Source organism: Gymnoscopelus microlampas (assembly GCF_963454915.1).
Source record: "Gymnoscopelus microlampas genome assembly, chromosome: 9".
Lineage (NCBI taxonomy): Eukaryota > Metazoa > Chordata > Actinopteri > Myctophiformes > Myctophidae > Gymnoscopelus > Gymnoscopelus microlampas.
In genome coordinates, this window is record NC_139946.1 from 22,827,637 (window position 1) to 22,849,393 (window position 21,757).

General features: G+C 43.8%; 2 protein-coding genes across 6 annotated transcripts; one reads left to right on the forward strand and one right to left on the reverse strand.

The window, feature by feature from the left end:
• The first annotated feature begins 536 nt into the window (after positions 1–536).
• Positions 537–10,991, forward strand: tmem47 (transmembrane protein 47). Its single transcript, XM_084067688.1, has 3 exons — positions 537–902; positions 6,618–6,758; positions 7,602–10,991. Exons 1-3 carry the CDS (start codon positions 671–673, stop codon positions 7,778–7,780), a joined length of 552 nt encoding a protein of 183 aa, XP_083923814.1. The 5' UTR covers positions 537–670; the 3' UTR covers positions 7,781–10,991.
• Positions 10,277–21,149, reverse strand: tab3 (TGF-beta activated kinase 1 (MAP3K7) binding protein 3). Of its 5 annotated transcripts, none has more exons than XM_084067684.1 (7): positions 20,970–21,149; positions 20,049–20,217; positions 18,168–19,455; positions 14,537–14,697; positions 13,673–13,769; positions 13,419–13,505; positions 10,277–11,688 (listed from the first exon to the last, which is right to left on the reverse strand). In XM_084067684.1, the coding sequence occupies exons 2-7, from the start codon at positions 20,148–20,150 to the stop codon at positions 11,543–11,545; spliced, it is 1,881 nt and encodes a 626-aa protein (XP_083923810.1). In that variant the 5' UTR covers positions 20,151–20,217; positions 20,970–21,149; the 3' UTR covers positions 10,277–11,542. The 5 variants fall into 5 exon arrangements, 4 of the variants coding, with proteins under 4 accessions (XP_083923810.1, XP_083923811.1, XP_083923812.1 ...); XM_084067685.1 differs by having other exon boundaries at positions 20,049–20,253; XM_084067686.1 differs by lacking the exon at positions 20,970–21,149 and adding an exon at positions 20,799–20,884.
• Between the last annotated feature and the right edge of the window lie 608 nt (positions 21,150–21,757).

Sequence of the window (21,757 nt, forward strand, 5' to 3'; positions counted from 1 at the left end):
ACTTGTCCCGGCCGACTGGGCCGAGCCGCAGGTTTTGGTGTTGTGGGGGGTTTGTCAACCGTGCAGGCGCCATTGCGGGACAAATTTTGCGGGAAGAATAAATATTATTATTAAGTATGGCGGATTACAATAAGTGTTACTTAAAAATGGGAATATAGCCAATTGCTGGGGTGGTGGTGAGGAAAGAAGAAAAACCTGACGCGTTTCGGGGAACTGGCCTTTATCAGGGCAAGAACTGTTTGCACAGGTGTGCAAACAAAATGGCCTAAATTTGGCATTTTTCTTTTTGACTATTTTTGATTTGAAATAAATAAATCCATAAAATCCGTAAAATCCATTGCCTGCCTCAACCGATTGCTGTTATTCATCAAGAAAACTGTAACATATTAATATGTTACATCTTAATTAGTCATCCTAGCTCTTATTATGAAGACCACCAACCGGAAGTTACATACTCATGTAGGTTTACCTTGACGACCTTAGAAAATTGACTGATCTGGCTCCCCATCCCGCTACGAGTAGACTACACGACACGGATCCCGGGGGGAGAACAAGAACAACACGAAATACTTCGCTGGACTTTAGAATCAGAACTCCACATCATCTCACGGAGGGAAGAAGAAGACTGATGTAGTCATCGCATCGGGAAGCCCGTGTACCGCCAAACACCATGGCCTCATCCGACGTGAGTGGTACCGAGGACGAGGTGCGCGTCTCGGCGCTGACGCCCCTGAAGTTGGTGGGGACGATGTGCGTGTTCCTCGCCCTGTGCCTGGACGTGGGCGCCGTGGTCAGTCCCGCCTGGGTCACGGCGGACGACCAGTACTACCAGTCTCTGTGGGCGACCTGCTGGAAGCCCGTCAGCTCCGTGGAGTGGTCCTGCAAGTCCCCGCTGGCATCTGGTGAGAGTGAGACCCCCGTTTGTGTCAATTGAATGAGCCGCTTAAGTTTCTGTTCATCTCATTCATTTGTATTACTTTCTCAGAGGAACCTTACGGGTCCATTTGGTTACATTTGTGTAGGTTACACTCTCGGTGCTGCAAATGGATAAATTCACATTTTACTGTGATAGCCTATATCATTTTGTCTGTCCTGATGAAGGTATAACGAGAAAGGTCGATTCAATAAAGAGCACTTTTTGTTTGCAAGTTCCAAACAGTGTGTGTGGGACCTTTTTCTTTGATTTTATTGTCAGAGATCCCCTTTCGAACTGTGATATATCACACTTTGTAAAGTCCACTATGTTTTTCTTGCATTTTTTAAAGGATCGATATATGAGTTCGAAATGTAATTGTGTTCATATTTAGGGACCATCGCCGCGTAGAACAGACACCCCACATTCACATTTAAATCCTCGGCAGATGCATAGAGCTTCAGTGATAACAAAGGATCTCTGCACACAGATAGTGCCCTGCATGGTGTATCGGTCAGTCACTTCATTACCAAGCAATGGGTCCTTAACCGTTAAGTAGGCTACTTTCTTAATTAGCATGGCGCAATTTAACAGCAAAAGTAACACTTTCAAAGGTTATGTGGAGACTTGGAACAATGGGCACTGTATTCATCTCTAGGTGGAAAATAATGGTCTATAAAAGTTTATTCTTGAACTGCTCCGTCATCAAAGTCTGAATAAGCCACCTTTTGGTTTTCTTTAGTTAACCTTTTTGTTCCAAAACATTTGCCCAGTGCACCGCTGAATGATGTGGGAATGTTGCCTGGCTAGGAGCGGTCCAGCTGGGGTTTCATTCTGCCCTTTGTTGCTCTCAAAATGAGCCTTTGTATAGGTTCCTCCACCGGCCAAGGAGTGAGGGAAACTTTGAGAGGCAAGCACCCCAGAGATCCAAATGCCGGGAGATTAGTAACCAGGGAAACAAGTAGCGCATTCTAGCAACGCTGTTTTTCCCTTTAAAAAGGGAAACTTATGGAGTCCACACGGAAGCTTCCCTGGAAGCATTCTGTTGCTTCGATTACAGACGCTTCGATTTGTGTCTCTCTGATGCTGGCCGTGACAAGAGTCCTGTGTGCTGGGCAGTGAATAACTGTTTCTGTTCAGCTGACAAAATGTTTTCTTTCTGTCTGAGGGATGAGTAACACTGGGGTCATACTGGCTCCAGGCCTCTCCTGTCAGAGTAGACAAAGTGCAGCCTGGTGCCATATAAAGACATGTAGTCTCCGTGTCAGCACTCAGCAGTAGCGACAGAAGCATACCGCAGTAAATGAACACAGCAAACTGCCAATTTCCTCCGGCTTGTGCTTGCCTAGGCTTATTGATTTGAATCCCAGTAATCAGTTTCTACACTCAATATTTTCTCAGTGTCATGCTCCTGGGATTAAATAAATCCTGTTAGTTTGGAACCCCTTCTGGCAGCTAGGGGCGATGTCCTGACCTTGTTTACTTCGTGTATGTCAGAGAAAACATGAAAGGCCTATTATGCAATGTAAATAAGGATACAGTATATAAATGAGAGTCATACACACATTCACACAATCAATCACAAACATTCACACATACAGTAGTACACAGGCGATTCAGTCACATGCACGGCACACACACAAACGCATGGACACACACAAGTAGTGTATAATATACAGAGCTGATGTTAGTCCCAGGAATTTGGAACATTCATGCAAGAACATTTGCCGCTGATACCAGGTCAGTGAGAGGGGAGGACACGAATGTGGAACGAGTGTGTGAGTGAGCCCTCTCTGATTCCAGTACTGTATGTGCAGTGATGATGGGTGAGAGGGACTGAGAGACTGAAAGGCAGAGATGAGAAACACATAGACAGACTGAAAGGCAGAGAGATGAGAAACACATAGACTGAAAGGCAGACAGATGAGAAACACATAGACAGACTGAAAGGCAGGTGAGAGAGCACAAGAGTCAGACAGAGACACAACTGTAACATGCACAGCTAAATCTTTCATCTTGGTGTAAAAATCAACCCTTTATAGGTCATTTATTACAAAAAGTTGCTGTGTAGAAAGGCAGAAAACTGAGAAATTGGAGAGAGAGATGGGGGGGGGTCGTCTTTGATGACACAGATCCTCCAGCATTGTTTCAGACAAAAGCCTCCAAAGGATTTTTGATTAACAGCTTTGACAGCCCCTTAAATGCAGAGGGGGTCATAAGTAATGCTCAGATTGGATCTCACATACTGTATCTTGCTTTTCCATCTCTTATCACACTGGGCTCAGATTAGTATTTTTGCCACTGGGGGATTAATAAAGTGATATCCTGTCCTATCCTACTTCCTGCCCTTCAGGCACTGCCACTCTGGCTATACTGTATATCTCACACAGCATACAGGGCTTGTCCCAAATCTGCGGAGATGAGATGTCTTTGTGCGTGCTGCTGTTTTAGTGAGACGTGCCGATAAGACATTGCAGTTGCCCTTGTGCAATCTCTTCTCTCCGCAGAGTAATTGGTACAAAAGCAACAAACTCAACCAGAAGGAGAAGTAATTTGAAGGATGGGAATGGAGGGAGATGGGTCAAGTGTCTTGCCCCCACTCTGAGAAGCAGCCAGTGAGGTTACGAAAGAGAAAGTCAGGGCCAGGGTCGTTCTGTGAGGTTGCCTTCTTGTTGTTGAAGCTGGAGACCGAAGGGTAGAACGGGAGCTCTGCTTTTTGTGGTCTCCTTCCAACATCCTGTGGTGACAAGGGGCCATTTTTATACCCTAAATCCTATGCCTTATTTGGTCAAATGAAGTTGATGTTTGTTTATGTTTGAGACGCTAGGCCCCCGAAATATAGTTTCCCTCCAACATGAGTGGGGACTGTACTTTAAGCAGCTTACGTTCTGTCACTTTCTCCCCGCTGGAGGATGTTTTAATGATTTTCTGCCTCACTAGAGAGGAAATATTCTTGGCAACGCTTAGTCTTGTTCCTGGGCCCAATAATGGACAATATTCTACTGTATATTTTACAAGAATAAACTGAAAAGGACATTAAACAAGTTCTGACTCGAGGAAATAATTGGGACGTGAACTTTTCCACCCGCTCTACAAAGCTGGAATCAGCCATATGATGGACCAATCCCCCTTTCAGCTTTGGAGTTATTTATTGTTGTCCAACTGTACTAAATTATTTCCTCCCGTGTAATCAAATACCTCATCATAACATCCCCTGTCTGTTTACATATAGGCCTCCTGTTTCCAGCACAGCCCTGAGCTAGGAGCTTAATCTCTCAACAGTGTCCTATACTTCTCTCAGCAGTCCCTCCCTGGTTTACCTTACGCTGTTAGGTCAGTTTCCAACTAAGCAGTTTTGCCGTCAGCATATTGATTTCTTGTGCTCACTCCAATTAACCGAGCATAGGCTCTGTCTTCATTGATCCCATCACCACTAGTTAAAATACTCAATTCCAAATTGCATTTGTTTTTTTTCCTCTTGTTGACAATGACGCTGATATATATATATATATATATATATATATATATATATATATATATATATATATATATATATATATATATATATATATATATATATATATATATGTATATAGTATATAGTATATATATATATAGTGTATATATATATATATATATATATATATATATATATATATATATACGTTAAGTAGCAAATTTCCGGTTGTCCGGTCCTCCACTTTTCTGCCCGTATTTAATTTCCCTGCTGACATTCCAGGGAGGATGGAGAGAGAGAGGGAGATGGAGATGGAGAGGGAGGGTCAGAGCGACTAGACAGCTATTTCCAGTCCGTGTGCTGTGGTCGAGTGTTTTTTCGAGTACTTCTGAATGAAATGCTGAGAATGTTGCTGACCTGGCATCAGACACGAGGGAGGGTTACCCGTTATCCGAGTCACCGCGTAGAATCACATCGCTGTTCTGCTGCACTGGGACTCATTAGTGAGCCTCTGAGCCATGTGCACACTGCACAGTAAAAAATCCTGTTATTTGAACCCAGAGAGTGTAAACATGTTTACTCTCGCAGATCTGTGATATGGACAAAATCTAATATTACTATATTTTTTACCAACTACCGCTATGATTTTGAGGATAATATTGTATTGTGACAATATAAAAAACATTGTTAAAGATTTTTTAACTTCTAAAATAGAAGATCTGTTCTACAACGTAGAACTAGTCTCAGAGATAAATGAGTACTGAGGTACTGTGTGTGATTGTGTGGGTGCACACACAAGTGTGTGTGTAAGCCCATGCATGTGTGCAATTTGCTTCTTTTTAGCTTGTATCTGCCACGCTGGGCTGAGTGCTATTCACCGCATGGTTCACATTCTTCAGCCATTCGCCATGACCCCAACCCCCCCCCCCCCCAATCCCCTCCCCAGTGGCTCACATCAGAAACATTGTGAGCTGTTGCCAGCTTCTCAGAATATGTTTATGAGGAATTGCTTCAGCCTCTCCTTATTATCACAGAAGCCACAAATAGCTTGCTGCAGTAACTCATCACAGAGCTTGTTATCATGGGGGGGGGGCGGTCATTCTTCTGGGTGTCTGACTGTGTGAGCAGCAGGCATCTCTGTGAGACTTAGCAGGCTTATGTTACTGTGCCTCTCACCAGCGTACCCTCTGACCTAGGCCTGGGCAATTAACCGAAAATATATCAAAATCAAAATGTTGAACCTCCTAAACAACATAATCTTATAATCAAAAGCAGGGTTTTCCCCCGAATATCACAAAAAAACTTCTAATATTTTTTGTATAATTGACTGAATCGATTAGTCTGATTAACCACTTATGCCCTGGATTATACTTTGTTGTCTAATGAGTGGCGTTCAAAAATAGTGAAAACAACTGATGTACAAGTTCAAAATATGTGTTGTGAGCTTGCCTTGTAGACCTGCAATTTTCACTTTTTTAATCGTGTTATTTTTTTAAGTGATATCGCCCAGCCCTACTCTGAGTCTGACCTATTTTACTGCCTCTCTGTCTATCTCAGAAACCCCTGCTTCAGTCTCTTGCCATCACTCACACTCTAGCCCCCCCCCCTCTCTCTCTCTCTCTCTCTCTCTCTCTTTTCTCTCACACACACACACACACACACACACACACACACACACACACACACACACACACACACACACACACACACACACACACACACACACACACACACACACACACACACACACACTTTCTATACCACCTCATCTATCACTTCCCACCCCTCGGCCCCCCTCCCTCCTGTCAACACAGTAGACTGGGCTCTTTTAAAGCAGAGGTTCTCATGTCAAGGACCCCCAAATTGATATTTGGAGGTCCCCCATAAAAGGAGATGGGGTCCTTGAGCTGAGGATCCCCATCTTGACATGAAGAAAGCCGATCTGCAAGCTCTCAACGTGTCGCGATGAGACGTGTTGCTTGTGGATCTGCGAAAAATAAACGGATCCTCATTTTGCCAGGAACCCCCCCAAAGACCCGCAGGGTTTCCCGGACCCCACTTTGAGAACCACTGCGTTAGAGAGTCCCTTTTGTTTTAGCTTCCAGTGTCCCTATCTGATTGTGTGATTTCATGCCTTGTGTGTGTGTGTGTGTGTGTGTGTGTGTGTGTGTGTGTGTGTGTGTGTGTGTGTGTGTGTGTGTGTGTGCGTGTGCGTGTGCGTGTACCGTATGTTCTGTATGTTCCCAGACTGGCAGATAGCCACGCTGGCCCTGTTACTGGGGGGAGCAGTCCTCATTTTGCTGTCCTTCATAGTGGCGCTGGCCTCCCTGTGTTCTCGATGCAGGAGCCGCTGCTACAAGCCTGTGGCCGTGATGCTGTTCGCTGCAGGTAAACACACACACACACACACACACACACACACACACACACACACACAAACAGAATTCTGTTTTTACTTATTTTTCATGTCAGCTTAAGATAGAAGGTCACTACGTTGGAAATTAGGTTGAAAAAGTAAAAAAGATTATATAATCAAAAATTGTTTTTTCACATCATCAGATATATGGAGCAGTTTTGCAATTCTGCATTATCAGCATAGTAGAGTTTAATTCTACTGTCAAAGTGGGTGCTTGATTTAAAGTATTAATTTACTCTGTGAAAACAGTTTTTCACACGCTCAGTGTGAAAAACAGTGTGCGCTTTCCCCAATTTTCATGTTCTCAGATGTGAATGTGTGATTTTGTATTAATGTTTTAAGTGAAAGCTCTATATTCTGATAGTGATCATTGCTTGGGTCTCCCCGTCTCTCCAGCTATCTAATAAACAGAAATTACATTTTCGGGTGGGTTTGGGTCACCAATTTCATTCAATCAGGAGAGAGAATCAATGTTTCTGCTTAAATTGTATAGTGTTCCAATTCCAATTTTGTCTGCTCATATTTAGTTTAATCACTTACAATTTAACTTGTTTATGCTGTATCCTGCATGAATTCTCACTCTTAATTGGATGAAATTGGTATCCCGACCTGAAAATAGAGACAGGGAGATCCCTGTTACTGAACAAACACTCTATAGCAATGATTACTATCGGATTATAGAGATATTTAACACTTATTTTAACAAACGAAGAGAGAGAGAGGGAGAAAAAATTATACCCCCTTTAAACTCCAGCACAAAATAATTTCACCTGATAATTGACTTTTTAGCCTAACCACTCTCCTCCTGCATACAGTGGTGTTACAGGTCTGCAGCCTGGTACTCTTCCCCATCAAGTTCATCGAGACAGTCCATCTGAGGGTGTACCATGAGTTCAACTGGGGGTACGGCCTGGCCTGGGGGTCCACCATCTTCTCCTTCGGAGGAGCCATCCTTTACTGCCTCAACCCCAAGAACTACGAAGACTACTACTAGAGTCTGGGAGACTAGAGGAGAACTCTGGGACTCGTATCCCCCCTCCCCCCTCTGCGATTACAGTTTGGGAGTTTTATTATTGCGGAAGTGAAAACCTCAATCAACATAGTCAGTCAAGCACATATTGTTTCTGTAAGACTGAACAAAAACAAACCCCTTATTGTTAGGTTCAGATCACTGCTATATTGCACAATCTCTGTGGGCAGTTTCACTTAAAACTGGAAAGGGAGCTCTCCCACACGATACTGTGAGCTTAGTGACTTGAAGGCTCTCAGAGTCTCCGCACATATTGGACAGGAGCCCCAAGCCTTTAGTGCTAGCAGCAAGATTACAAACTGTAATGGAATTCCACAACCAATGAGTCAAATCCTCGAAAGAATGCCACCAATCCAAAAAGCCTGCAGTTTCTTTAAAACAGAACTCCAGTGGGTCTTGTTTCTTGGCACAAGAATCCTGAGGGAACAGATGGATTTGGAGGAACTCATGCAGGGATGAGACTGTTGGTGGACTCACTGACCAATCATAGCAGGAAGGGCGCATATAGATGAACAGTGACCATGACCAACCAGGGAGCAGAGGGATCTAGACAGGAAGCGATCCTATTGAAGTGACATCCTGAGGATGACACCGTGAATGAGCCATCGAAGCATGGGTACGCCCAAGGAAATGCCAAACGGTGTACGTTCCCCTGGAGAAACATTAGAAATTTGGCTTCGCCTTCCTCCTATTATGTTAATATGTACTGGTTTGAGGAATGTCCGGAATCCAACAAGGTTCTGTGTTGAACCGGTTGTATTGTCTCATTGCTTAATCATTTAGACACAATAAGGGACAGAAATACTGGTCAATACAACAAATGGAAACCACATATAAGACAATAAAAACAGGCCCCCCTGTGCATTGGCCAAGTGACTTTTTATTGTCATACTGTGAAAATTCCACAGCCAAGTTCTGAGGAACATGTGACTGACTGATTAATGAATAGCATAGATTCCATCACACGCGCGCGCGCGCACACACACACACACACACAGACACAGACACAGACACAGACACACACACACACACACACACACACACAGTGATAAAACCTCGGCCTAGTCACTGAACCCTGCATCATAACCCCAAGCTATACCTGCTAATTGATTCAACAAAAACAAAAAGCAGTTGTATGATATGTAAGTATTCTATTTACAGCTTGCGCATTACTTCCAAGTATTATTCACAATCACAAATGACGCATGTAGACTGGGAAGAGGGCAAATGATCAGTTCTGTTGAGTGTACATGGGCACATACTTGAGACTGTCTCCTATCACCATGCAGTCATGTGCTTCCACACACCTCCACCATGTGATGCCTCCTATCTCTTCACTCTGTGGGAAAATGGGCTTGTTCTGTAGAAGGCTTTTAATGCAGCAGGCACCATCTGGAATATACAGTAGAGCCCAGCAGAGAATGTATAGCACATTATAGTGGTTTACCCAAGTTAAAGTAGATGTGTTTAAACCCCTTAAACCCTAGGTGTCTCCATTCTGGGCATGTCGCAAGAGGCGATCATTCAGCAAAAATAGCCAATCTACAAGGTCATAACACACAGCAACAAATTGTGAGCTTGTAGATTAGCTCTTTTCAGCCAAGAGGTTTGATGTGTAGAGTGAAAAAAGGAGCGGGCTAAGCCAAGGATACACGACCCTGGGATAGCAAAGTATATAGGGTTTAAGTGGTTAAACATCCTTAATAGACTAGGTAATGCATGTGCAACTTTCGCTGTGTGTGTGCGCGTGCGTGTAGTATTATGAGTGACAGTGGATTCATGACAACTGGGACCTGGAAAGTTTTAAACCTGAGGACTGTGGCACTGGCTTGTCATGGCAGGTAACATCATGGAATAGAGCATGTTTGAAAGCGCCATTGTCAGACAGAAGGCTCTGCACATTTGTCCCAGTTTTAGGGCAGCAGTAGCTGAGTGGGTAGAGAGGCTGTCTGGTAATCAGAAGGTCGCCAGTTCACACCCCGGTTTCGCCTAGTCTTATGTGTCAAAGTGTCCCTGAGCAAGACACTTAAACTTAACTCCTTCCCGGGTGGTGTATTAATAGCACTTACCCACTACCCCTAATAGTTAGGAGGATGGGTTAAATGAAGGGAAAATGTACAGTGATAGGTAAAAAAAAAAAAAGTACATAAGGTACATCAACCTTTTGCAAACAATGAAAAGAAAAAAAAAGCCCCAAAACAACTAAAGGGTCAAACCACCAGGTTTCCACTTGTCATGATGATCATGGTATGAGTGACTGACTGACTGAGATGGAGGTTTATGTCTCCACACCATTTGCTGCTGTGTATTCGATGACCATTGGTTTGTTTACTAACATAATAAACATGTAATGTAAAACCAAAAGCCTGCGCTTGTCATTTGGGCTGAGGGAGCCTCCATGAATTATGACACATGATCTCAAACACAAACAACATGGTGGCTGTGTTCGGTCAAATCACATAGACTCAGCTCATTTATTAATTACGGCAACTTGAGGCATTTGCACAGGAAATTAACATCTTTTTGAACACTCAGAATACAGTGTGGCATAATATGCATCAAAGTACCAGGAATATATTCATACGCGAGTCTCTTTAGTGTTCTTCATTCAATGAAAGGAGCTCTTATACAGAGCTAGATACAGTGTACAGTCTACATAATGTATTAGTCAGACCCTACATTACCATTGCATTCATGGTCCCACCGTCAAGAGGGAAATTCATCAACAGTTCCTGGTTAAGAGGGGAAGTGCCTCCATTTTTTGAGTTCAGGAATGGGCGCAGTTGTGTAAACAGGGCAGTCACTCATTCTGCATGGAATGTTCGCTCGGTAAACCAAAGTTCCTCCTCCCTCCACTTCATGATTCTCGTTCATTTAAACTGTTCTGAGGCCCCGCCCACCCGCTGTCCAGGTTGCAGCTCAATACTCCCTTTTTTTTTTATTTCCCACTTGCATCATCATGGGAACAGCGTTCCTCTGTCCTGGAAATGCGTTGCCATTTGCCAATGGAAACGGGTCAAAGTGCATGGAGGTTCCTCCAAGAAGTAGAAGGAAGCAGGGATGTAAGGGTGTGTGGGGGACATAGTGGCTCTTCCTCAGCAAGTAGGAGGGGCTTATACATAGATTAACAGAGGGGAAAGGGTTCTCTAGACATGGGCAGGGAGCTTGTTAAAAAGGGAAATGAGGAAGTGAGGAATTTAACCCATTAAGACCGGGAAGTTCGGGAAAGCATCTGTGTCATTTTAAGATTTCTTTGGCTATTCAAAAATAGCAGATATACAAGCTTGTAGCGCGGCACCGAGTGCCACGTATTTTTGAAAAATCGTGAACATTTGTGCAAATCTTTGCTTCTGGGGATTCTACAAATGTCTTCTAAATCCTAACAGTTGTTTTGAAAAAAACAAAAAAGAAACTGTTGCCATCATATCAGTGGTTCTCAAACCTTGAGACTCAAAGATTTGAGTTAAAAATGTATATATATTCAAAGATTTGCACACATTTTCAAAATTAGTAGATCTACAAGCTCATAGTGCGGCACTCGGTGACGTGCTATGAGCTTGTAAATCTGCTATTTTTGAATAGCCAAATAAACAAAAAATGACACAACAGATGCGTTCCCGGTCTTAATGGGTTAAAGGGTGGCTGGACATATTCTATCCGGTGGGACAGGGTAGGGGGACAGGGGAGGTGCAGAACGGAGCAGTGCAATGCAAGACAGCGCCAGGCTCAGGTACAGCGCGGCATCTCACACTGTTCACAGCGGTTGAGTGCAGGGTGGTTGAGGAAAGTGCAGCTTTCACAGTTCCACTGGGCGCCCTCGAAGTCTTCGTCCCTCTGGGGTGCTACCACCGGCTTGGAGGCCTGCTGCACTACTGAAAAAAACGAAAAGAACAAACATGAAGAAAAAAAAGAGAAAGACCTCCCTTTGTATTGTTATGATATATATTGTGTATTCATTTATATGAAGGGATCATTTATATTTTTATATGTCACCGGTTCCCAACCTTTTCTGGATCTCAAAAGCATTCGTGGGCCTACCCATCTGACCACTGGTCAGGTAGTTGGGCTGCGTGCATTTTCATGTTTATTTTAATGATCGATTGTGTTCCGGCTTGGATCAATGGACCTAGTGTAGTATATTTTAAGTTCTTATGTATCGGTATCACGTTGAAAACCTTTTTATATATTAAAGAAAAGGTCAGGGTATTTATTTGGTATTATCATTAAAATCTTAGTGCTATGCCAATTCTATGGGGGCCCACGTGCAATATCCTCAAGTCCCACAGGTTCCATCTCTGTTCTACGTTCTTCTTACGATAACTCAACAAAAGCCTATTAGACAATCATGAATAAATGAAAAAAGGACGTGTTAATCAGTTTGCTATGTCAAATACCACAGTGACAACTGGAATGCTATTACCTCAATGGTTAAATTAAACCACGGTTGTCATTCGAGAGACAAGCGTGAGGCATGCATTCAACCATCAGGCAATTAAGCTTGAATGTCGGCAGACACAGGAATCCAGCTAGGTTCCTCATCTGGTTTCCACGCCAATGAATTTGACATAGACATACCACGGCCACTTCGGTCTTTCAAATAGAAAAATGACCACAAATAACTCTACTGATGAAAGGTATTACAAAGAATCGAATCTAGCGAGGGAAACAATGCAATTCTGTGTAGGGAAGGAAAATGTTTGTCTTAATCGTCTGGTTTATTTTTATTCTTCTTCTTTTTTCTATAATTTTTGTTTGCAGACAATAGAAAATGCCGTGCATCCCAATTTTGTGAACCCAAGTTTTGTCGTTGTTTCTTTTATTATTTTATAATCTCGACAACCTACCCATTTACACTGAACTAAAATGGTAATGTTTTTCCTTCTCAACTTAAACTGGGAAATTATCAAATGTGGATAGACTCCATAGCACAGGGGTATTCAACTAGATTAGGCAGGGGGCCACAACTGTAAAATAATTTGGAGTCGGGGGCCACACAGCGCAAATGCACGCGCGCGCATGTGCATGTGCGCACACAATTTGCGCAAAATTTTTCGGGTCTAATTCGGGTCTAATTCGGTTCTATTTGACCAATATAAATCAACCTTTTTTCGGGTCTAATTCGGTTCTATTTAAGGTTCTAAGTTAAGTTCCAATGAAAGATGGCCTTTCAAGAACTAATGAAGGATAAATAATTTGTACTGTTTTAACTTTGATAACATAAATCAAAGTTAAAATAAATAATAATTATGAAAAAAAAAAAAAAAAAAAAAAAAAAAAAAATGTTTTTTTTTTTTTTTTTTGGAATATGGCCAGGGGCCACAAGGAAGCTCCTCGCGGGCCGCACGTGGCCCGCGGGCCGCCAGTTGAATATCTATGCCATAGCAGTTCCTTAATAGAATCGAGTTTCACTTCCCGACCCTAGTCAGCTACCAGCATGCCCCCAGACATAACAAAACAAAAAACATTACAGATGCGTTAAGCATAATTTATGCTTTGGCAACAAAAATCACATATTTTCAAAAAGAGTCAACTTTTTTTTCTAGTTGAAAATAAGTTACGTCTATTTCACCAAAACATGAATTAGGCTTTAGAAAGCTCTCACCTTTCTTTCCCGGCTTTGGCGGCATCACCGGCCCCGGCTTAATGTGATCATAGAAGTTGTTCATGGCTTTCGGGTCAAACAACTTCCCTGTAGATAAAAGCAAAAAGCAAATATCAGAGAGACAGTCTGATGAAGCCCCATCCATCACCTTGTTAAAACTGTCCACTTCCGGGCTCAGCTCTTACAAGATGTCGTGATATAAAGATCCGGCACACGCCTGTGGGGCCAGTGTGTGAGATTGTGTGTATATGTACCTTGTACTGACTGCAGTAGATCCATCTCCTTCAGGGTGCAGTCGATATCAATCTGAAGCTGTCTGTTCAGACCTCGCAATCGGGTCATCTCTTCAGGCTACCAAACAATGTATGCACGCACACACACACACACACACACACGAGCACATGCACACGCACACGCACACACACCACTTACAGTTAGACATAAATAGACAACCAAGTTTACTCATTCTTCCGGCTTGTTTGTTAAGACAAGGACATGTATGATTCAGTAGCGATGTGTAACCTGTGTCAATTAGTTTCAATGTTGACTGTGCATGTACAGTATGCGATTGTACGTGCTAGGCGTTACCCTACTGCTAACTGATGTGTTATGTGTACGTGAGTGCACACGCACACATGTCACTCCAGGTGCTATGGCTACACTGATTGTTTGGTGCACTCTCTCTTTGGTGCCTAGGTTCCCATATGCTTATACAAGAGCGCTCCCATGTGTACACTAGAGGGACTCTCCCCACTTGTAGTGGGGAGAGACCCTTGCATTATGAGGCAGACCCCTTGCCTTTGTAAACATGAGTGGCTGTTTTATACAGATTTGTTGTTTACAATGTAGCCTTATCAAGTGTCATCATCACAACATTCTGTTTCGGTCTAATTATTCATGTTTTTTTTTTCTCATTCGGTCAAACAACGAAAATGTGTTTTTATACTTCCGGCCAAATCATTTTGTCCACCTAACGTTCAGTGCCTCAATGTTTAAATTAAGCCACGGTTGTCATTCGAGAGAAAAGCGTGAGGCATGCATGTGTCATTTTGTCCACCTAACGTTCAGTGCATCCCGACAGTTTATATTTCTGCGTGTCTGCGTATGTGTGTATTCACCCGGGGGATGAGGCTGGTGGAGTTGACTCTTCTGAAGCGTCTCTGCAGAGCATCATACTCCATGTCGTTGACGTCGGCCTTCAGCTGCTCCAGCTTCTGTTTCTCCAGCAGTAGTTCCTTCAGGAGACGCTCCATCCTGGCTCTCTGGTGGAGCAGGAGGGCTGCATGGGTGACACACACACCAAAGCCTTGGTAAATACATGTGCAGTCAAAACACACGCACACACAGCCCAGAATTGCTGAGATTGAACCAGGAACCTTCTTGTCCCACACTACACGGCTGACTAGCTTACTTAATGAAAGAAACAGGAAAAAAAACGTCACGGATGTTTAACGAGAGAACCAGGTTTTGCTGCCTTCACAATACAGGCTAGTAACGGAATTGGGAGGTTGCCAAAAACAACATAAGGTCGGAACTGAACTAGCTGACTTAGCACAATAACTGGTGTGAAGGGTGTCTGTCTTAAGGCTTCCTTGTCCTGACTTCTTTTTCATTTTCCCTCCAACCAGCTTCACCCTCTTGTCCCCACCCCTACTCTCAACTTGACCTATACCTGACTTTACACCTGAACTATGGCAATCATTTCCGAATAGAAATGTCTGTTCTATACACTTATTTCTATGCTAGAACACAATACACCAGTGCAGTGGTGCTCCTGCAGGCTTTTCAAAATCACACTGGAGGAAAAGTAATTATAAAGAAAATGTCAAACTATCAAGCTAACTAACTAGTAGCTAGCTCAACTGTTAATTACACAGTTCTTTTTTTTACACGAGTAATTGCAAGTAGCCCCCCCAAGGAACCACCCCACCCAATTGACAGAACAGCTACAGTAGCTAGTCACTAAATGGTCCACGGGCAATTTGATGTTGTCTCTAGAAGGATTTCCGGCTTCATTTACTGTAATTATATCTGAGAAAATAAATAAATGTTTCTGCAAAGCCTGCACTTAAATGTCTTTTTTTATAGCGTGGCCAAAGGTCTAACAGCATTTATCAGTATGTATATCCCCTCACAGCTCAGTTCACTATATGCATAATGCTGAGGAACAGAACCACCTCCAGCCATAAACAAACAAACAGGTGGATGAATAGTTAGTTTTTGTGAGCATTTCTAACGATCTCCGTTTCCATTTTGGCAAGACAGACGTAGACCATCATACACAATGAGGGGAAGGTCTGTGCAACTGCAAAACAAATTTCCAAGGCTGAGTTATTCACTAAATTATTTTTCAAAATACTGTATCAACAATCTAGTCTGTTGCATACATATTACTATACCCAGCAGGGATACCATTCCAGCATTCACATCCCAAATGACAACACACTGAATCCATGTAATGTTTAGAAAAACAATGCAATAAGAGAAAATACTGTACATCGATATCTGATCTGGAAATCTTGTCAAATGTTTAAGGCATTCATTATAGTTTTTGTTACCATACCGGGAGGTGCAGCCCCATCAGCTGTATCCAATAGCCTGAGGGACTGCGCTTTAATTGCAAGATGGTTTTCGAAACAACAGCTGATTGAATAGGCTAACTTAGGATAGGTTAATGCTATTTCAAGGAGAGAAACTCTGCTCAGCTAAAATACTATTTGAACGATGTCTGTATTAATGTTGTGCAGATAGGCTTCATTTACAAACCACACACCTACAGTATCTATTACTTACCCATCAATAGCTTAAGTTTGAACAGGAAGTAGAAAAATACAATTTCACAGTTTTCCCATACATACCCTAGTCCTGCAATACAGAAAAGCTGCTCAAAGGTTACATTATAGAACTATAACATACCCTACACCAGGGGTCTTCAATGTTTTTCAGGCCAAGGACCCCTTAGCTGAGAGAGAGATGAGGCAGGGACCCCCACTACATGTTGTATACATTTTGTTGCAGATAGACTTGTTTGACAGCACTGTCAATGTGTAGCGTTATTTTGAATTCATGTTAATGTGTATTTTCAGACAATTAACGACTTAAACTCTCAATACTTAAAAAACGTATACTTGGTCTGTTTTCTTTTTTTCCCCTTCACCAAACCGCGTTGTGAGCTTGAAGATCTGCTATTTTCGGTTAATAGGGATTCTAGGGTTCAGTGGTTAATGTAAAAAAAAAAGAGAAATCCTATTACACAAAGATTTGGCTGTAGTAACTCTGGGGACCCCCCAGGGGTCCCGTACCCCCTGTTGAAGACCCCTGCCCTACAAGATCCCAGGTGAACTACAAGTCATGCCCATACTGACACACGTCCATCCACACATTGGAAACAGCCAGTTGCATGGCTCCATGCCCTGCTTGGTAGAGCTCAACCCTGCTACATGGCATGAGTATGCTTATTTTAAATGAGTGACTGCAGGAAACTTACCAGAAATAGTGGTAGCCGATCATCGACCATGATGGCGTTTTAACTCTATGCTAAGTCTGATGGCTTCGGATCCATCGTCTCAGTGTTCACTCACGTCTCCTCTCTATGAAACGGGTTATGAGTAGGCTACTTATGGGCTGCAGGGGGAAGCATTCTTATGCGTTTTGTGGAGTAATCACGGAGGGAAGGACATTTGTGTTAGTTTTGTAATTGACTGGGATTGCGTTACTTCCTTCCGTTTTCATTTCCTTGCATGGTAAATTCACCAGCACTTCCTCGTTTCATTGTGGAGTTATTATGGGAAGTTGGGTTTTTTCAGTTTCAGGGTAAACATCACTGGGGAAACACTGGAGGATAGTTAGACGTGAACCCCAAAGTAGAGTTTTTTGTTTATGTAACATGTAGATAGGTCCTTTGTGGGGGTTTAACATTACTAGAGAGGTTCAGGCCGCTATATAAAAGGTTAGGTTTGACTTCTGGTTGAACCACTACACTGGTATAGTATTAGTCTCATTGTATGTTAATCTAAACTGAGAGTACCTTCATTTGACAATGGTCTAGTCCCAGAATACTTTGATTTGTGGCACGTGATACAGTTACAACAATGTAGGAGCTAGATAAAGAATTATACTATATGCATGATCTGGGAACTACCGACACAATGAGTCCCTGAATGTCCAGACTGGGAAAACACAAAATTATTGTTGAGCCTTCTTGAGCTTTCTGGATGTGATGTGTTCCTAGTTCAATGTAATATCCATGACAGGAAAGCACCACTTTACAATGCAACCCTGTTTCCCGACATCCAAGGTTTCCACTTAAAACCTAAGGCAAAACAGCACCACCAATTAGATCCTGCAGGACGATAGATCTTTAGTGCCCTACTTCCATATTCACAGCCAACTACTTATTGCTATGGATACTATAACCAACATACAGCATTAAACAAACGCATCGCCATGGGTTGATTAATTCCTCTTCTGTGTTTGACATGGAAGCAAAGCGTTGGTATGAATGGAAAGTCTGTTCAATACATGTATTTCTATGATTAGATCAGAACCTGTGCGAATGTAGCCTATTTCAGTGATACAGTGTTACTGTGTGATGTCCACATGCATTGATTCATCTTATACTCAGTGTGTAGACACAACCACAAACTGAACGACTCCCAATGGAAAAACACTGCTAGCAGAGCAAGAATGAACACAAACACATGCGCGCGCACATACAAGACTGAGGAAGGGAAAACACTCACGCCCTACCTTGCGTGTAGGCATAGTCATCAGAGCCCGAGCTGGAGCGCCGTGGCATGCGCTGAAACTGGCTTGCGACATTCCCTGGCAGGGCGGAGATGGGAAGGATGGGAGGCGGGGCAGCGTTGTGCTCCCCCTGATCCACTATGTTGAGGAGGGATTCTGCCTCAGCCACAGGCGGGGAGCTGAGTGGCCTCTGCACCTGTCCTCCCGGGGAAACCTTGATTTTGATGTAGGCCGACTGGCCCTGCTGTGGCGAGGAGGACGGCCGCGGCCGCGCCGGGCACTGGTGCAGGTACATGCCTGGGTGGAACGCTGCCGGAGTCGGGGGTCCGCTCATGCTGATGGCCCTTGAGGGCGAGCTTGGCGAGGGGCTGGAGGCCATATAGAGCGTGCCCTGCGGATGGGCGCTGTGCACGGGGGAGTTGCTGCGTGGCCGCGGGCCCTCCAGGGTGATCTCGATCTGGTTTTTGAGGGAGCTCTTGGTCGAGAGGTAGGGCCTATAGAGGGGAGGCTGCTGCTGGGGCTGTTGCTGGTGGTGGTAGGGCATGCTGGGGACGGTTGGCGAGCTAATGGGGTGGAAAACATACTGCTGGTGCTGAGGCTGTGGCTGTGGCTGTTGGGGTTGATGCTGTGGCTGGACCTGATGTTGTGGCTGGACCTGATGCTGGGGGGAGCTATAAGGGGAGCCGTATGTGGGAGTGCTATAGGGGGACTGCTGATGCTGATAAACTGGCGTCCCAGATGAAGGCCAGGGGGGCGGCTGCGGGCTCTGCGAGGGTGAGGGTCGAATGTATAGGGTGGTGTTTCCACTGTTGGCATAGTGCCCGGGGGGGATTTGCAGGGCCTGGGGTGCATTGGGTATATTCTGGGACAAGGTTACCGTTATTGGGTTCATAGTGTAGCGAGGGATGGGGCAGTAGGTGGGGGACATGCCCTGCATGGTGGGGGGAGGGGTGGGCGTGCTGGCAGAGCGGCTCTGATCGTTCATAAAGAAGGGGTTATAGCTCGGAGAGGGGGCCATGGTGGCAGGGGCCGATAGTGGCTCTGGGAAATTGGGCCGCTGCGGTTCAATGTGACCATCACTGGAGCTGTGCACAAGAGAGCGCCCAGCCCCGCCCGCTGCCCCTCCATTGGCCTTGCCTGGCTCTGTGGGTGGGTAGTGTCCCAGACTGATGTGCAGCATGTGGTTCCGACTCAGCCGCACCTCTTCTGGACTGTGGTGGAACTCCCCATAGAGGTATCTGTGACTCTCCTGAGCCAGCAGGCGGCAGCAGAGATCCAGGTTATTGTTGTTCTGAGAGAGATGGGACAGACACAGGCTCAGTCACACGATTTATACCAGTGCGAGTGTTACATACAGATTGCTCATGTGGCTGTCTACAAATGGTCTTCCCATGAAGCCTACCTGAAAGGACAGGAAAAATCTTGGATTGCCAGAGTCAGATGAATACAATAGGCAAAATATCACAACCAAAAGAGCAACTCTCTATTCCAACAGCTGCCTTGACAGGTTATGGTGCCGACTGCTTCTCTGTGAGACAGAGATGCTATAGGGACAGAAATATTTATTGCTTCCTTTGTCTTGGCACTGTGGTTTTGACCCTTGGACTCCTTGCTGCTGAAAAGTTGTGATGTTGGCATTTTGAGGAAATGAAGGTTAAATCAACATCTTCACTCATTGGCCTATAAATTGTTCTGGATAAGAGCTTTGGCTCAGTGTGTAAAAGGCAGCGAGAGACCAATGCCTGACGTATAGTATACTTACACGCTGAGTTGTGCAACAAAAATAGCAGATGTACAAGCTTGGTCGGCTATGTTCGGTGCACGACACTTGGCGTGCAACTACCTATACATTGCACTTAAAAAGTGTACTGTGTGTCTGTGTACCTGCAGAAGGCACTGGGAGACGACTCCCTCTGGAATCTCAGGGAAGCGCTGTTTGAGGTCCTGCAGGATGTGATAGTCTAGCTGAGGGCCTCCCTGCGCCATCCTGAGCCCAGACAGAGAGTCAACAAGCCCACAGCTGCAAATGCTGCACCAACTGACCTCTCATCCCCTGAAGACACCGAGACAGACAGATCATACTGGAACCCTAGTAGTGTCATGAAATGCTTACATCAGTGCTATGGTTAGTCCTGCCATCCAGACTATACTAAAGTGTCAGTTATCAATGTGGCAGTGGTTATTAAAGGGGGTTATTAAAACAGGTGTTTTAAACGTGTCTATATGCTGTCTTCAAGAAAAGATCTATCATCATGTAGTCAGTCAACAAAAGAAAACAAACCCATAGCCGCACAGGAACACACAGTTTATCAAACGCCACAAATCAACACTGCAGTGACACTGTCAACAATCCTCAATAATATACGATTGCTGAGATTGCCGCTGTCATTCTAATGTCTGTCAAATGTGATCTGTTTGTTTAGCCATAATGCTGCTGCTGCACCAAGCAACGACGACATGCCATCGCTAGCAGCAGGTTAGCAGAAGCTTAGCCTATGGATCATATGAGAAGGTACAATCAGATCAAGTCATTTTGCCCCTGCTGTTGCTGCTGGTATACATTCCCACGCTACAAGCTACTGTAGTAGACAGACATGGGAGCAGGCTAGAATAGAAGTGATTAACTTAACTCACCATCTGAGATCTGACTGCCAGCTAACTTAGCTAAAGCTAACATTTAGCTTCCTCCTGTATATTGGCTGGTCAGCTGTCACTGTTTTTAGTGTTTAGGAGTTGATGGATTAGCCAATCTAGCCAGCTAGCCCAAGCTAAAGTTAGCCACCACTACGGCTCAATTCAACTTACCATGGGTTTAGCATCTCAGGCTGTCTCACACCATACCAGAGTTTAGCAGGGCGCTGTCTGGCTGTTCCTGAGGCTGATATACTGACGTGTATTAGGAGGTTTCTGTTGATTAAAACGCTAGTTTCGCATTCCAGAGGCAGGCCCTCCAGGCAGGCTCTCTATCGCGATACTGTCTGCTTGTTAAGGGAGCAGGAAGTTGTCCAAATACGACACTGTCAACACTGCGCATGTTTGTGTATGAAGGCGCAGCCTCAATCCACTGTTACAGTAATCACTTCATAAAATAGATAACACAGCATGCCTCTGATTACAATGGCAGACGAAGACAAATTGATCAGCAGTGGTGTAAAGTAACTAAGTACATTTACTCAAGTACTGTACTGAAGTACAATTTTGAGGTACTTTTACTTTACTGGAGTATTTCCAATTTTTAGTACTTCTACTCCACTACATCTCAGAGAAATCATCATCATTTGAAAACTTGTGAAATGAGACTTTCTGCATAATTACTACTTTGTACTTTAAGTATATTTTGATACCAAAACTTTTTTACTTTTAATTAAAGGTAGGGTAAGTGATATTTTTTAGTTAAAACTAAAAGTATTTTGTTAAAAGGTTAAAGCACTATATTCTGATAGTAATCATTGCTATAGACTGTTTATTCAGCAACAGGAGTCTCCCCGTCTCTCCAGCTCTTTAATAAACAGAAAATACATTTTTCGGTAGGTGTCAAAATCTCAGCCAATCAGGAGAAAGTACCCATTTTAAGCTTCATTTGTATAGTGTTC

What these genes read in the sequence shown, in the direction of transcription:
- tab3 (XM_084067684.1), bottom strand. Translation starts at nt 20,150, where the DNA reads ATGGCGCAGGGAGGCCCTCAGCTAGACTATCACATCCTGCAGGACCTC. An exon ending in TCTCCCAGTGCCTTCTGCAG is followed by an intron (nt 19,456 to 20,048) that starts GTACACAGACAC and finishes CATCTCTCTCAG; the next exon opens with AACAACAATAACCTGGATCT. An exon ending in TCTACTGCAGTCAGTACAAG is followed by an intron (nt 13,506 to 13,672) that starts GTACATATACAC and finishes TTTTATCTACAG; the next exon opens with GGAAGTTGTTTGACCCGAAA.
- tmem47 (XM_084067688.1), top strand. Translation starts at nt 671, where the DNA reads ATGGCCTCATCCGACGTGAGTGGTACCGAGGACGAGGTGCGCGTCTCG. An exon ending in CAAGTCCCCGCTGGCATCTG is followed by an intron (nt 903 to 6,617) that starts GTGAGAGTGAGA and finishes GTATGTTCCCAG; the next exon opens with ACTGGCAGATAGCCACGCTG. An exon ending in CGTGATGCTGTTCGCTGCAG is followed by an intron (nt 6,759 to 7,601) that starts GTAAACACACAC and finishes TCCTGCATACAG; the next exon opens with TGGTGTTACAGGTCTGCAGC.